The sequence below is a fragment of the Diabrotica virgifera genome, chromosome 3 (genome assembly GCF_917563875.1).
Source record: "Diabrotica virgifera virgifera chromosome 3, PGI_DIABVI_V3a".
NCBI classification, from domain to species: domain Eukaryota; kingdom Metazoa; phylum Arthropoda; class Insecta; order Coleoptera; family Chrysomelidae; genus Diabrotica; species Diabrotica virgifera.
This window is the reverse complement of record NC_065445.1, coordinates 148132882-148150100: the sequence shown is the minus strand read 5'-3', so window position 1 is coordinate 148150100 and position 17219 is coordinate 148132882. Positions and strand designations below refer to the sequence as shown.

The window sequence follows — 17219 nt, the reverse complement described above, 5'->3', positions numbered from 1 at the left end:
GCTAGTAGAGTAGTAGTAGAGTAAAATATACTGGTTTAGCAAATTACAATGTTTTAAGGTAATACAGTAGCGATAAACAGGTAGCCAAAACGTGTTCCAAGATTGTCACTGTAATTTTGAATATTTTTTCGAGGCATTTGGCACATGTATTCGTAAAATAATAAAGAATGGCGGTACAGAGCCCAATTTGAAAAATATATTAATATGTGGAAATTACTCTGTAATTATACGATATTTAAAAAACGAGCCTGTACCGCCATTAAGAAGAACAAAAAAATACACTTTCTTCAAATAAACTTTTTTATCCAATGCCTAGATTTTGTGTAATTTTGGAACTACCAATGAAATAAAAAATTTTAGTAGTTCCAAAATAACACAAAATCGGATAAAAAAGTTGTATTTAAAAAAAGTGTATTTTTTTGTTCTTCTTAATGGCGGTACAAGCTCGTTTTTTTATATTGTATTTAATTACAAAGTAATTTCCACATATTAATATATTTTTCAAATTGGGCTCTGTACCGCCATTCTTTATTATATTACGAATATGTGTGCCAAATATCTTGAAAAAATATTCAAAATTACAGCCGCAATCTTGGAACACATTTTCGCTACCTGTTGATCGATACTGTTTCCTCTTAAGATAGTTTTAATAGTTATTTATGATATAAGTATTAAAAGTACAATTTTAAGACGCGCATGTGAAAGTTAACTTGAAAAAATAATTTTATTAATGTTTTGACTTCCACATCAGATGTCATTGTCAAAATACAAAATATTCATTATTATTAAGTTTGTTCTAGCAAACAGTCAAACTAGTCAAAAACCATCAGCAAACAGTTGGTCAGTAAAAGAACATAATACAGTCACCAGTGCGATCCCCTCTACTCGCGCTGGTCCACTATTCGCTGATGGTTTCAAACTGATGCTAGAACAAACCTATTATTATTATGCATATCATTATCTGTAAATAGTATTTCTTCTGATTGTTAATTGTAAAGGATAGAAAAATTACCATTTATTTTATTTTTTTTAGAATCAGCTGAGAGAAGTGGTCTACAAAAAACCATGAAGGAAACGGAATATGTGGCTACGAAAGGCAAAAGAAAGGTTTACAAAGCAAATGTGACACATCTTTTTGAAATATTTAGGAATATCAGTAAATTGCATTGAAAAAATGTATGAAAAGATTTTGTTCAATAAAAATGTTTATATTTATCAAGGATGTATTATTTGGTATGGCCACATATCGTCAGTGATGTAATAATACATCCTATCTGTTTTTTCATGAGTTTTGTAAGAGAGACTAAAAACTTGTCTTAGGGTCACCTCCTGTTTTCATATGATATTTTTTGACTTGTTTTGTAGTAAATTAAACTATCTATGAACTACAAAACAAGTCAAAACTTACATATGAACACAGGAGGTGACCTTAAAACATGTTTTTCCATCTCTCATACAAAACTCATGAAAAAACAGATAGGAGGTATTGTCACATCAGCAAGGATGTACAGTGATGAGTGCCCTAATAACCGGCAAAATATGGGCAACATATTTAGTTGTGAGATAAAAAGAAATGAAACTAGTCGAGCTGGGAAATTTAGCGAAATTAACCTTTAAATTTACGTTATATTGATCCCACCTTTACACATATCGGAGGAGTATGTCAACTAAAACTGTCACTGTGACAGTGGTAGTTTCCAAACTCGTCTGATACGTCTGAAGGTGGTACACAATCAATACAATCTAAATGTATAAGTTAATATCGCTAAATTTCCCAGCTCGACTAGTTTCATGTCTTTTTATCTCACTACTTAATACATCTTTTGTGCTATTTTGCCGGTTATTAGAGCGGTCATCACTGTATTTCTGGTATATCCAGGGAATGTCTACAAAATATATTTTGAATGTCCAGAGAACATTTGTGGACATTCATGGAATGTTCCAATAAGACATTCAGGTAATGTTTAAAATGCTGACACAGGATTTTCCTGGGATGTTCAGGGAACATGTTTTCGGGGATATTCCAGGAATCTTTCAATATCTGTGTACCTTCTATGGACCTATATGGAATATTTTGGTGTTATTACCGCCGCACTCCACTTGCGATTTGTAATCAGGGAGATTGAACACATTGTTTCAAATACAAGTCAATCCATTTGTGACTAAATAATCATGGATTGACTTCTATTTGAAAGAATGTGTTCAATCTTCACAACTACAAATCGCAAGTGGAGTCCGGCGCTTAGGGCTACTTCCTCTTCGGTATTACGTATTATACTACAGAAATCAGGAACTTTGCTTCTAAATATATGTATGCATCTTGGCCATCAAACATATTCTTCCAAACATTTTTTAAGGGGTTACATAGGTCTTGTGGGTAAAAAAAGTGACTTTTTAAAAAAATTATATCTCGAAAACTAAAATTTATTTTTATTTATAATTGGAACATGTAAAAGTATAGTACTTAAGGTAGTCTCAAAAAAAGTTTCAGCCAAAAATATTCATTTTTGTAGAGTTTAAGTTTTTTTGCGTTGGCAGCATAACTAAGTCCAGTCTCATCTGAAATTAAAAAGTTTCTTGTAGTTTATACCTCTGGCTAGAATATGAACGAAGGAATTTAAAAAAAATGAAATTTGAAGATTTTACATAAGTTTAAACACATTTTTGACCCCAATTTTTCTCATTTTTAAAGTAGTTTTTTTTATAAAACAAAAATGACCTCATCTAATAAAAAATCCTTTGTTCATTCACTAGCCAGAGGTATAAACTACAAGAAACTTTGATTTCAGATGAGACTGGACTTGTTATGCTGCTCACTGCAAAAAAGGGCTGTTGTCGAAAAATTGCAGTCAACTCTACAAAAATGAATATTTTTGGCTGAAATTTTTTTGAGAGTAGTATACTTTTACATGTTTCAATTATAAATAAAAATAATTTTTAGTTTCCAAGATATAATTTTTTTAAAAAGTCACTTTTTTTACCTGCAAGACAACAACTTAACAAAATGCTGATTTCAAATTGTAACAAGTTGTTTTGCAAAGTATGCTGCCCTCTTGTATTTTCTGTGTTATCTTCATCATAAAATTACTTCATCTAAAAACTTTCTGCGATATATTCGCAACAACAAAAACAAAAAAAAAATAAAACAAAAGTTTAACCACCTTCACACCACAGAATCAAGCAATCAAGTTACAAAATTTTCAAACACCTCACCTGACACAGCGTCTCAAGTACGATTGCGCGCGACCACGCAACTCGAAACACAAGTACGCAAACACGGTTGCGTGAAGCGTGGCTCGCAATCGTGAAATTTACGAGACTTGCTCGACCTGTAGATTCTTGTATAATTTTGTGTCAACTACTTTACCCACTACTGTAGTCGAGGAAATGAAGCATTTTGGCTCGCAATTTTTTCGTCCAGCATAGATTTACTTGAAATTTTCACAGAAGGTAGGGAATAGTCCAAGGATCATTTTCTATATCATGCCGCTGTACGCTAAAACCTTGGGGGTGGTTGCCACCCCATCTCGGGGGTGGGAATTTTTTATTACATTTTAACCATGTAAATCTATGTAAAATGTAATTCTAAGAAAAAAATGTTTTTTACATTTTCTTCGTAAAACTAATATTTTTCGAGTTATTCGCGGTTGAAAGTAACGGTTTTTCGTCGAAAAAATCGACTTTTTAGAGGGTTTTTTGAGAATACCTCGAAAAATATGCATTTAATCAAAAAAATTGCACATAACAAAATTGTATGTTTTAGTAGCACAAACTAAATTCTTTTCCTATAATATCTTTAAGACCAATACAAACCGAGATACGGCATGTTAAATGTTATCTTTTCTCGTCAAATGTATAATTTGAAATATTCAAAGCCAAATAACGGGAAAACTTTGCATTTTCGAGGAAAACTTAAGTTATCTATTTTTAAGTATACAATTAATCCTTTCAAAGAATAATAATAAAAAATTTCTAACATGAAAATAGAGCGATTTATGATAAAAAAAATGTCGGTACCTGCTTTTCTCTACGAAAAAATCAGTGAAAATAACCCCCTAACTACCCTCCTAATTAAAAATTGGTCTTCACCTTTCTCTAATTCCTTGTATATTTGTATTGTCAATACACCCAAAAAGTTTTACCTATTTAAAAGGCCAAATTTTAGAAAAATTGGAGTTTAAAGAAAAATTAATTTTTTGCACTTTCGTATTTTTCACGATTTACTTCTAAATATCTCCGAAAATGCTGGAGATACGAAAAAAGTGATAGACTACTAAATTATAGACTTTTTAAATATCTAAAATTATATTTGCATAGATTTTCATTACAGTAAACAATTAGCTAGATATAGCTGTTTAAAACCTCTATTTACGAGCAAACACCCCCTTATTCGAGCCCTTTAAACCCACCCCAATTAAAAAGTAAGGGATCTAACTGAATTTAATTTATAAAGTCTTATAGTTCTTCAAAAATCCTACAAAACCATTTTTGAAAAAACTTTTTATCGTCAAAAATGAAAGAGCTATGTTTATAAAACGCGTTTTTTTTTCGAAATATTCGAATAGTCCGCTTGTGGAACATTTTCAATGCACTTATAATACCACAGAACTGTAGTAGTATACTGGAAGATGACTTAAAAACAATGTGTATTTGTAGTTCTACATATTTGTAAGTTCGTATTTTTGTGTAAATAAATGTTTTTGTAATTCTTTAATTCTACTTTTTTTCTGTATAGATCTATTAAATTATCTACTTATAAAAATTATAATGTTCTTAAGGGTGGTTTTTGAGGGTTGAAATATTATGATATTATATCCTAAAGCATAAAACAATCATTATTTTTAGCCTATCAAAACCAAATTTTACCCATATTAAAGTTTACAATGTTTTTATATAATTTTTGACAAGGGGTAATTTACACCCCTAAAAATAATCGACGCCCTTGAGCATGTTATAGAATATGAAGTACAGGGTGAGATGATCCTAATCCCAAATTTTATTGTAAATCGATGCAAGCCGAAATTATTCCTCTAGGATAAGTAATTTTTTATATATAGCTCCAACAAGGGTGTTTTTAAGGGTTAAAATATTATGATAGTATATCTTAAAGCATAAAACAATCATTATGTAACTAATAAGAACCAAATGTTGACAATATTAAAGTTTAAAATGTTGTTTTATAATTTTTTACAAGTAGTTTTTTTAGGGGTCGTTTTCACCCTTAAAAAACCAAAAGCGTACAACGGCTCAATATAGAAAATGAACTAGAGCATGAAATGAGCCTAATCCCAAATTTTTGTACAAATCGATGCTGGACGAAAAAATTGCGAGGTTTTGCCATTTTTACAGCTTCATTTCCTCGACTACTGGTTCCAGAAATTATGGTATAAGACGATAAGGTTAAAATCAAATAAAATAATAATATATAATTAAATAAAAGTATATAAAATAAAATAAAATTAAGTAAAATGGAATAAAATTCAATAAAATTACTGAGTGTATTGAACAAACTATTAAAATTGGAGGAACACTAACTTTAAGGAGATAGACGCAAAATCTTGGTGCAATGCTATTTAAATGCATTAATTTTTTTCGAATCCTGAGGCTACTAATAAATATTTTTGAAAAATTTAAACGCAGAATGAAAGATTATATTATTACCGAGGGCGGAAAGTCCCTGCGAATAAACAAGAAGTTTCTTTTGAATGAAATATTTGAAATTAAAAATCACACTAAATTTTTTTGTTTAACCCCTGTAACTTATTAAAATAAATATTATATAAATTTTCAGGAACTTTCGGCCCTTGGTAATAATGTTATCTTTCATTCTGCGTTTAAATTTTTCAAAAATACCTACTTATAGTTTTTAGAATTCGAAAAAAATTAATGCATTTAAATAGCATTGGACCAAGATTTTGCTCCTATTCCCTTAACTAAATCCCTACTTAAAAGTATAAATCAAGCTAAATGACCTACTTCTTCTTATTGTGATTGGCATAATATGCTCCGCTATTAGTATTATGATTTAGATAAAAATAATAAATAAATATATTATATTTAATACAAAAAATTAGGAAGCATGTATTGATTATCCTCCACCGATAAAAAACTATAACTCAAATACTGAGTACCCTAAAGACTTTGGCTGGATTAAGCTTTGAATATTAGTTAGCTTTCAGTTTACAAAGTATAAACATAGGCTTTTAAGTTTCCATAATTTTGTATATGCATTTCTAGGTTTCCAAGTACAGTATGCGGCAAAATAAACAGTACTGAAATGAATATTGAAATGTTCATGATTATTTATATATCTAGTACCTATATTTAATATATAGCCGGGCAAACATTTTATTCACGACGACGTTACCGGCAAAAAGATGTTAAAGATGCCCTCTGGTACGAAAAAATCTTTAATTCTAGTCCACATTTCCAGAATGTCAGATGATGGATCAGTCTGCCCACTTCAGCATTCCCCATATGTAGGTACGCATCAAGTGGCGTTAGGTCTGGTGACTGGTGATCTAACAAAATTATCGCCCATTATTCGAAGAGACTTCCTGGACATGTAACAGGTTACACAGTCCTTCTGAAACCATTGTTGATTGTAAGCTTAAATCGTTTTCGCGACCTTTTCCGTATGACCGAAAATAGCACTCCACAATAAAAATGATTTCTGCAAAACTGAGAACCTGATTTCCTGAAGATATTCAATACGTTTCTTCGCATGTCACATAGAAATTTAAGGCATACGCATTTCAGTATTGTTATTTTTTAGCGTACCGTATTTTAATAATATATTAGGTATATTAACTTTTGTTAAAATACAGTGTCAAGAGTATACAGGTAGGGAATATAGATATAAAACTAAAGTAGATAGTTTTATGTATAATAAATACATATTTTACATATTACACATTACATATTATAATATTACAATATTACAATCGCATATTACACTATACATGTTACTATACAATTAATTACACACTATTTACAACTATTTAATATAAATATAAATTATATTCACAGTTTTCCTATCTCTTCCTTTACTACTTTCCTCTGGGTTCCCTGTTCCAATTCTTTTTAGTTTCTGGTTTATGTAAAGTTTACTGTTTTCATAACACTTTTCACAACCTTTGTCAATCTTGAGGGTTTTTTATATAGTTGTCCTGCTCACATAATTTTATTATTTGATTGTTTTCTATCCTATTTATATGGATCCTAATCTAATCTTATTTTCTATGCTTATACAGTTGAGTCCCTGAATCTTTACCCGTGCGTCATCATTTAAAGCATACGAAATAAGTCGATGATAAGTCGGAAATTGAAATTTACTAAACGCAACAACAAGTGACAGTAAGTGACTTGCTGTTGCATTTAGTAAATTTCAATTTCCGATTTATCATCGACTTATTTCGTATGCTTTAAATGATGACGCACGGGTAAAGATTCAGGGACCCAACTAGTTATTCTAGATTCCTTATACTGTGCTTTAAAAAATTTTATTTGTTATTTTTTCTACCCTTTTCTCTCTCTTTCTCTATCTCGTATCTTCTTCTTCTTCGATGTTCTCCAGTATCACATAGTTGGTATTCAATTCGTTAATTCCTACTTTCATGTTTTCTTCATTATTCTTACGATATCCTGTAATGCAATAAATTGACAGTTTTTTTTCTAAATATTGTTTTTCTGTTTCAACTCTTTAAGTATTTTATCAAATACATAAAAACTTCTGGAAACTCTTCGGAAGCAGCAAGTGGCTTTTCACATTATTATTTAATATATTTTCCAGGTAATAATCAGCATTCATAGATATCACACCTATAGAAACCAACACCGTATGATCATCGAAGCAGAAGGTCCCCAAATATTACGAAACTATCATCAAATATGGGGCCGTTGGAACTGTATACTGCAATTTGTAAGCCTTCTTCCTCTCCTTAGCCGTAATCCTAATGTAAAAAAAACCAGTGTTAATCAGAAGTTTTTGAACAGACTCTGGTCACTCTTTCAACTTTGTTTTGAACAATTCAAAATTGTTTTAACATCTTACTAATTGGCGTTTGTAAAAACAACATGTGCTGGAAATTTCAAAGTAGGTAACAAGGTTACTTAATTGAAAGCTATGTATTATTTAATGTTCTCTGAAATGTAAATACTGTTATTAATTTTACCTAGGTTAATTGATAAACTGGTTGTTCACCATATATTTATACACGCACTGTATTCCAAGTATATTCCAAGTTATTCCAAGTATACTGATAGTATTTATAAGCATTGAATAATGTATCCCAGTTAGTCTAGTCGCAACATAGGGGGTCCCGTGGGCACTTTTAGGTCGCCGCGATTTGATGGCGGTATTATAGGATTTTTGGGTCGCTGAATCCAATGGAAGTGGTCTGGAAGCCCAAATGTTGTGCGTTTAATTGTTATTAACAAATTATGGAAAATTTAGGTGTTTTTCAGGGTATATTAGAAGCCCTCTAAATAAATTGATAGTGTTAAGGCCTTCTCTGGTGTATTTTTGGTCGCTGAATCGAATGCGACGAGTCACGATTAGTCAAAATATGTTCTTATTTTGTTAATAACAAAATAATTGTTTATTCGCCAAAAAGCTCGAAATGCGGCATCTACAGCAAGTTTGTAGTCTTTTTCATAGTATTTTTATACGCTAAATCGATTGTCACTAGTCGTGATAGCTTAAACCACGTTTCGACTTTGTTATTAATAAATTATTGCAAAAATAACTCTTTGCTCTAGATTTTAAAAAACCACTTGGATTGACATAAAATTTGGCATACACGTAACTAACATGTCAAGCAAAACAAGTGGTATTGTGCCGATGTCTGCTTCTACACTGGGGGTTGAGTTTCACCCCTTTTCAGGGGTAAAAAAAGAAACCTTTAAAATAAGTCCGGAAGTGGATAAAGTGATTATTATCTAAGCAACTTTTGCTGTATACAGTTTTTTCACTAAGTCAATACTTTTCGAGTTATTTTTGTTTTTTTGTTGAAAAATGAACATATTCACTCGCAAATAACTCGAATATTGACTTGGTGAATATACTGTATAGAACAAAAGTTGCTTAGAATTAATCAGTTTATCCAATTCCGGACTTCTTTTAAAGGTTTTTTTTTCACCCTCGAAACGGGGTGAAACTCACCTCCAGGGTAAAAGCACGCATCGGCACAATATCACTTGTTTTGTTTGACATGTTAGCTACGTGCTTGCCATCATGTCATTCCAGGTGGTTTTTTAAAATTTAGAACAAAAACCGTGAGTAAACGTACTATAAACCATTATTCTTGCAATTATTTATTAATAACAAAGTCGGAACGTGGTTTAAGCTATCACGACTAGTGACAATCGATTTTGCGTATAAAAATACTATAAAAAGACTACAAACTTGCTGTAGATAACGAATTTCGAGCTTTTCGGCGAATAAAGAATTATTTTGTTATTACCAAATTAGGACACATTTTGAGTAATAGCGACTAGTCGCATTCGATTCAGCGACCAAAAATACACCAGAGAAGACCTTAATACTATCAATTTAGTTACTGGGCTTCTAATAATTCCTGAAAAACACCTAATTTTACCATAATTTGTTAATAACAATTAAACGCACCACATTTTGGGCTTCCAGACCACTTCCATTGGATTCAGCTACCCAAAAATACGTATAATACCACCATCAAATTGCGGCGACCTAAAAGTGCCCACGGGACCCCCTATGTTGCGACTAGTTTTACTAGTTTTACTATCCCCTATGTTGCGACTAGACACTTTTAGCTGCTATTACTAGTGGAGTTAACACGTTTCATTTCATAGGCAAATATTAACGTTTATTTGATTACATTTCAATAGCCAAATATGAACGTTTGTTTCATTTTATTTCTATTGGGACCGTGCAAGTTCGGCAAAGCGACCCCTATTTCTACGCTCTGTACTTTTATTCGCACTTTTAATTATACTGGCCAATTATATTAGTCCTGGTTACTGGATAATTGTCAAGGCCATAGTCCAAAAAAATAGTAAGAAGAAAAAATAAGATTCAGGTTATGTTATGAAAACGTGAACAATTGTATGTAGTAAATAAAATTAGTTATTAAAATGCAGTACTGCACTCAAAATACAATTAATTAAATTTACCTTTATATAATAATTGCATATCATATCAATATTGTGGAGCAATATATAATTTTTCTGCTTCAATGACAGAAGGTATGAAATATACGTCAATTTGACAATTTCAATTGACAATATGAATTATTTAAGATAGTTGCAATATTTCTCCGCGACTCGCGCACGATCGTTTCTCGTTTCCCTTCCAAGTACTTGCCCACCGCGAATAGACAAAAATATTAACGCTTCAGAAGTGATTACTAGTGAAAAAATTACCAGTTCTATTCTTGTTCTTATCTCTAGTTGTTTTTAGTGTCCCTAAATATTAAACGTTTTATTATTATTGATTTTTACACATTCGCACGAAGTTCGTCTTTTTAATATGTTATTCCTCTCTTCTAATATTTGACCTGCCAAAATCTAAGATCTTTTACATTTTCAGTGGTTATAGCTGTATCCTGTGTATTATTGACCAAAACACCTTTGACTTTTATGTCAGCTCCTTCATTTTCCAAAACACTTTTTATCATTTCTTCCGAGTATACATTAAAAGCACTAGCAGCGAAACCGAGAAAGAAAGGGACATACATAAATAAAGAAAAGATCAAATATATAGAATCGACAGAACGACAAAACATACAAAGACAATAAATAATACCTGATAATGATCACAAAAGAAAACAATATAAATTCGAAGAATTACAAACATTCCAGTATCTAGGAGCGACATTCACCAGGAGAACAAATATGTACGAAAAAAAACCAAGCTAGAGTTATGGCTGGTAATCCTTGTATATTTACTAAAAACAAGTTATTAAGAATAAAAACATATTTAGAAGGGCTAATATAAGAATATATATGACAGTGATAAGATCTATAGCATTATAGAAAAGTATTTACGATAAAGAAAAACCCTCAGAAAAATATTTGTAGGATATCTATGGAATGAAATGTGGATAAAAGGATCAAATATAGAATTTGAGAAGACGTATGGAGAACCGGATATCGTAGAGATAACAAAATCACAAAGACTGAGATGGTTGGATCATATCCAAAGGATTCTAAACACGAGACTAATTTTGAAAAATATATAGAAGAACTCAAAATCCCAAATTGAAAAATAAAGCAGCAAACAGCAAATCATGATTTTTATTTCTTCTCCTTCTTCTAGTGCCTACTCCACTAATGAAGGTTGGCTATAACCATTGAAAATTCGTCTATATCTCCTGCTTTTCGTAAAAGCGTCTGTGTGTTTAACCCGGTCCAGTCGCGAATGTTTTTCAGCCAGGATAACTTCGTCGTCTACCAGTTCTCCTTTTTTTCTTCAATTTTACCCTTTATATTCAGCGGCAAAAATTTATTTATGTATCATTTTCATTTGTAAGTATGTGCCCCAAGTATGCTGTTTTTCCCCTATTAATTGCTGTCAGCAGTTCTCTGTCTCTTCCCATTCTGTTCAACATAATTTTGTTCGTAATATGATCATCATCATCATCAGTGGCGTTACAGCTCTTTATGAGCCAAAGCCTTCTTCAGAACAATCCTCCATTCGCCTCTATCTCTGGCAACTCTTCTCCGTGCTCTAATTCCAATAGATTTTAAATCAGTTTCTATGTTATCTTGGTACATAAGTCTCGATCTTCCTCTTGCTGGTTGTCCTATCGGCCCTCTTCGGTCAAAGACTTTTCTGACTATGGCATCTTCCTCTCGCCTGATTACATGACCTATCCATCTAAGGCGTGCTACCTTAATGAATTGTACAACGTCAGGTTCTCCAAAATTTCTATACAACTCGTAATATGATCGGCCCATGATATTTTCAAAATTCTCCTAAAAAGCCACATCTCAAAAGCTTACAGCTTCCTCGTTAACTCAATATTAACAATCCAAGCTCCTTAAAGAAGAATAGAGTGAATTAACATTTTAGCGTCCGGTATCGGATTTGAAGATTGAGTCTTTGGTTACTCAGAAATTCCGTCGGCTTTAAAAAGGCTCCTCTTGATTCCTCTTTTTTCGATCGAATTTCTGATTTCAGTGTGGATCTTACGTAATCCAGATTTTTGTTGATATAGAATTTTTATTATAAGTTCAAAGTGTTAAACCTTCAAACCCATCATAATTTTCTTTGTTATAGGTAATTTCTAAATTTCTTTGAGTATATACATACATTGAGTGCAAATAAATCTTCTCTGATACACCACTACGGAGGCCAAATTACCTATCACTAATATCTACCTCTAATTTCGGGTAGAAATAGTATGAATTATTTTTAAGAGAATTTAATATTTATGTAGGATTGTAACTTCCTATGTTCTTCCCATTCTTTTATTTTTTCATGAAGACTTAATCTATAGTTGTTTATTTGTAGTTTTTCTATTTCTATCGATATTTATTTAATTGGTGAATACGTTTCATCATTTCAAAAATTTCCACAATTTTTCTATTTCTTCTTTCTCTCTAGTATCATGACGATGTTTTATATTCAGATTTCATTTGATATTATTTTTGATATTTTTTGGGTAATGGACGGTAGAAATAAAATTTAAGACTTACTCATAATATATTTTATTCAACCTAGCACGACCAGTTTCGGACAATCCGGTTTGGGACCGGTTGGACTTTGCTCTCCAACTGTATAGCAAATTGTTGAAACTAGAATTGAGGCGCTCAGAGCAACAGTGGCCTAACCCACAAATTGAGCATTTTTAGATTAATATATCAATAAAAGCAGCAACATTATATCTTCGGATTAACAAGGGTCTACACAACCTACCTCTATATTTGGCTAAATGGCGCTACCTAATTTGTAGCGCCATCCCATAAGCACAATGGAAATACGAATACAAAGATTCCTTTTATCTCAAAACTTTATTTTCGGGGTTAGGTCACTGTTGCTCTGAGCGCCTCAATTATGAGTACGTTGTATATGTCCTCATAAAAACTTTCTATTTCTTTTATGCTCCGATTTGCCCTCGGCGCCTCGGCAGTTCTTCCTGACACTTTCCTTACCCTTTCTTTTTGCTTTAATTTTATTATGATTTAATACGCTTGTTTAACTAAATCTCTTTTGAGACATTAATGATACTGACAGTTTCAATTTATGTAATTATTACAATGCAGTCTGTGGTCTGTACTTCCATAAGTGAAATTCCAAATGACACAAGACCCTAAAGAGGGATTTTCATCGATTGTCATTTGTTTCGAGCTTCTGTCATGCGTCACATAATATTAATATATCTACGTCATACGTCTTTGGTTTGTATCATCGGTATATCCACATGACAGATGCTCGAAACAAATTACTGTGAATGAAAAGCTCTATTACTAACCCAGGTCTCTTAAGCGTACATTACGGAGACCAAAGGATGGTATCCTAGCCTAGAGCATGGTATCGTACTCTTCATATTCGTGAATTCTCGCATTTAAAATAATGTATTTATTTTACCTGGCGATCGAAACTATATTATCGATGGCCATGTAAAATAAATGCAATATTTTCAATGCGAGAGTTCACGAACATGAAGAGTACGATACCACGCTCTAGGCTAGGATACCATCCTTTGGTCTCAGTAGTGAATGCACCCTAAGGGTTTGCTCACTACGGAGAGCAATGGATTGTATCCTCGCTCCGACACTTGCTCCGATTTATATTCGTGAGTTCTCGCATTTAAAATAATTTATTTATTTTACATAGCGATTGTAACTATATTATCGATCGCTATGTAAAATAAATACATTATTTTAAATGCGAGAATTCACGAATATAAATACCAGGGAGTAGGGAGCAAGGGTTGAAGCGAGGATACAATCCATTGCTCTCCGTAGTGGGCACAACTAAAGTGATCGTGATCAGTTGATCAGCGTATTTAAAGGATCTGTATTCCTCACAGCTACTTTAGTGTTATTTAAAGTAAATTCAAATGTGTTTTGGTTTGAGTTTTGGTTATTACTTGGTTACAAAAATTACAACGGCTATACTAAAATCATAATCAAGATCCACTGGAAATAAACAAACCAAGGCACTTTAATATTACGAGGAGCACTACGGAACCATGATTTAAAATGTATAATATAGGTACATTGTAAATCATGATTTGGGAGTGCTCCTTGTAACATTAAAGTGTCTTGGTGTGTTCATTTCTAGTGCATCTTGATTTTGAATTTAGTGTAGGCAGTTAGGTGATGTATTATTAGTATCCTCATTAATGACGTGAGGTTGAATTAGTAGGAAAAAGTATATCTTTTTAATTAAATGACAAGAGCTTTAAAAAGAGAAAGCACAGAAACTGTGAAACTGTTGAAATTTTGTTTCGTTATTATTTTAATCTTGTAGAGATTTTAGAGTAAGTTTCTGATTTAAGGCCTCCTAATAGAGAAAAAAATTGTTAAGAATCTACTATTCGCTCTGTGCATGACCATGGTGGGGATACACGAAACTATGCCAGCGTCCGTAGCGGCAAAATATGACAATTTTGGGGAATTTTTGTAGTGTCAGTGTCATTATGTTCGTTCGCGGACACTGTCGGTGGATTTTAGTTCACGACTTTAACGCATGCGCACTTTAATCCCATATTATATTTCTTATCGTTTATTGATACATATACCAGTATATTAATAATTAATAATGAATTAATAATATTAGTTAATAGTAAAAATACCTTGTATTTATCTATCATCATCATCAGTGGCGTTACAGCTCTTTATGAGCCAAAGCCTTCTTCAGAACAATCCTCCAATCGCCCCTGTCTCTGGCAACTCTTCTCCATGCTCTAATTCCAATAGATTTTAAATCAGTTTCTATGTTGTCTTGGTACCTAAGTCTCGGTCTTCCTCTTGCTCGTTGTCCTATCGGCCCTCTTCGATCAAAAACTTTTCTGACTATGGCATCTTCCTCTCGCCTGATTACATGACCTATCCATCTAAGGCGTGCTACCTTAATGAATTAAACGTCAGGTTCTCCAAAATTTCTATACAATTCAAAGTTCTAACGCCTGCGCCACAAACCTTGTTCTTTTATGCCACCATATATTCGTCTCAAAATTTTTCGCTCAAAACGTTTGAGCAGTTCTTGGTCATTCTGAGTAAGTGACCCAGTTTCTGAGCCATATGTTAGCACTGGTCTTATTAGTGTTTTGTAGATAGTCAATTTAATTTTTCTAGGTATTTTTGAGGCCATCTGTCTTTTTAAGCCATAGTAGCACTTATTGGCGAGCACTATTCTGGTTTTAATTTCTTCACTGACATGGTTATCTTTAGTTAGCAGCGAGGCTAAGTATATGAAGGTGTCGACACCTTCTAGTTCTAGGTCGTCAATTATTATTCTTGTAGGTGTCGGGTTGCTTGGCCTAGTGCAACACATATATTTGGTCTTTTGAACATTTATATTTAGCCCCATTCTCTGTGCAGATGCTCTTAACGACCGAAATGCTTCAGTCAGAGATTCTTTAAATCTACCTATGATGTTTATGTCATCTGCGTATCGGACAATTTGTACTGATTTGTTAAAGATAGTACCATTCGTATTAATTTGGGACTCTCGAATTACTTTTTCTAATGCCAGGTTAAATAAGAGACACGATAGTCCATCACCCTGTCTTAGTCCATTTTTGCAATGGAAGGGTAGTAGATGATCTAAACGGGTGTCACTACAGATATAGGGAATTCTGTGTGTTAGAGAGAGAGGTATGTGATGTCACAGCTGATATAGGAAAGTGTGTGTGTTAGAGAGAGAAACATGGTATCTCTGCTGCTATTGGTCCGATTTAAACGTACGACGGCTCGTTGGAATGGGCGGGAGATAACGAATACAAAAAAACATGGCGGCATAGTGTCAAAAGGGCGCTTTCCGATGTGACGACGTCCGATGGGGCGCGTGACGGCGTTCTAGCGCTGATCGATCGGTGCGCGATACCAGATGTGCGATCGGTACCTTAATTTTTCGCGGAACGCGAAGCAGATGCGCGGTCGGTACCTTAAGTTTTTCGCGGATCTCGTAGATACGAAGCGCGCGGTAATTTTGGAATTTAAATAAAACAACAACATAATGCAATTTTTTTATTAAAAGAACTTAAAAGGAACACAGCGGCGCAGCGGTGCGCGATACCAGATGTGCGATCGGTACCTTAATTTTTCGCGGAACGCGAAGCAGATGCGCGGTCGGTACCTTAAGTTTTTCGCGGATCTCGTAGATACGAAGCGCGCGGCTGGTAATTTTGGAATTTAAATAAAATAAAAAAACATAATGCAATTTTTTTATTAAAAGAACTTAAAAGGAACACAGCACGTCAACGCGTCACGTAAAAACGTCACATCAAAACGTCACGTAGGCTTGTGAAATGTCACGTGAAAACGTCACGTCAAAGCACGTCACGTAAAACGTCACGTCAAAGCACGTGAAAACGTCACGTCAAAGCACGTCACGTAAAACGTCACGTCAAAGCACGTGAAAACGTCACGTCAAAGCACGTCACGTAAAACGTCACGTCAAAGCACGTCACGTAAAACGTCACGTCAAAGCACGTAAAAACGTCACGTCAAAACGTCACGTGGGCTCGTGAAATGTCGCGTAGGCCTTATTGTCATGGTTGAATCATCATGTAATATAAGACTTGATCAATAAATAAGGCGTTTAAATAAAAAACCCATAACTTTAAAAAATATTTATTTTGTACACAGAAAAATTACATTGGCATTATTTTATTGACAAACCAGTCACGCAGGCGATTCACATTTGTTTCTGCACATGAAAATAATCCAGCGGCATGACATGGGGGGTTTGCAGTAAAACCAAGATTTCCAGCAGCACGAGGCGTACCATCGAACTTGCAAACATCAATAATATGAGGAAAAATTCCAAAAACGTGGCGTTTCTTATCCAAATATTCTGCTTTTTGTTTCCCTCGAACGTAGATACAGTCAGCTGTATATAACAACTCGGTTTGCAGTATCTTATTTATTTCAGATAGTTCAACTTCTCCATCAGAGTACCGGATGCCTAGCAGATTCTTCTCCACGTATGATGCGGTCTTCTTATCCACATTACTTAGCGCATTGAATGGTTTCGGAGGCAAAAAGATGTAATGACTTCGTTTATA

At 33.3% G+C, this 17219-nt stretch overlaps 1 protein-coding gene across 3 annotated transcripts in view; it reads left to right on the top strand.

Annotated features, from left to right (window-relative positions):
• Positions 1-17219, top strand: part of LOC114343993 (alpha-tocopherol transfer protein-like) — a 391725-nt gene that overhangs the window by 280277 nt on the left and 94229 nt on the right. The window contains exon 8 of one of the 3 annotated variants that reach the window (XR_007696808.1): positions 1034-1215. The exons of 1 other annotated variant lie outside the window; for it this stretch is intronic. Coding sequence is in view for 1 of the 2 variants with exons in the window: in XM_050645579.1 (XP_050501536.1) it covers positions 7793-7796 (4 nt within the window). In the remaining variant the exon portion in view is untranslated. Of the gene's footprint in view, positions 1-1033; positions 1216-7792; positions 13894-17219 lie in introns of those variants that run through there. One more of the 3 variants, XM_050645579.1, reaches the window with a different exon arrangement.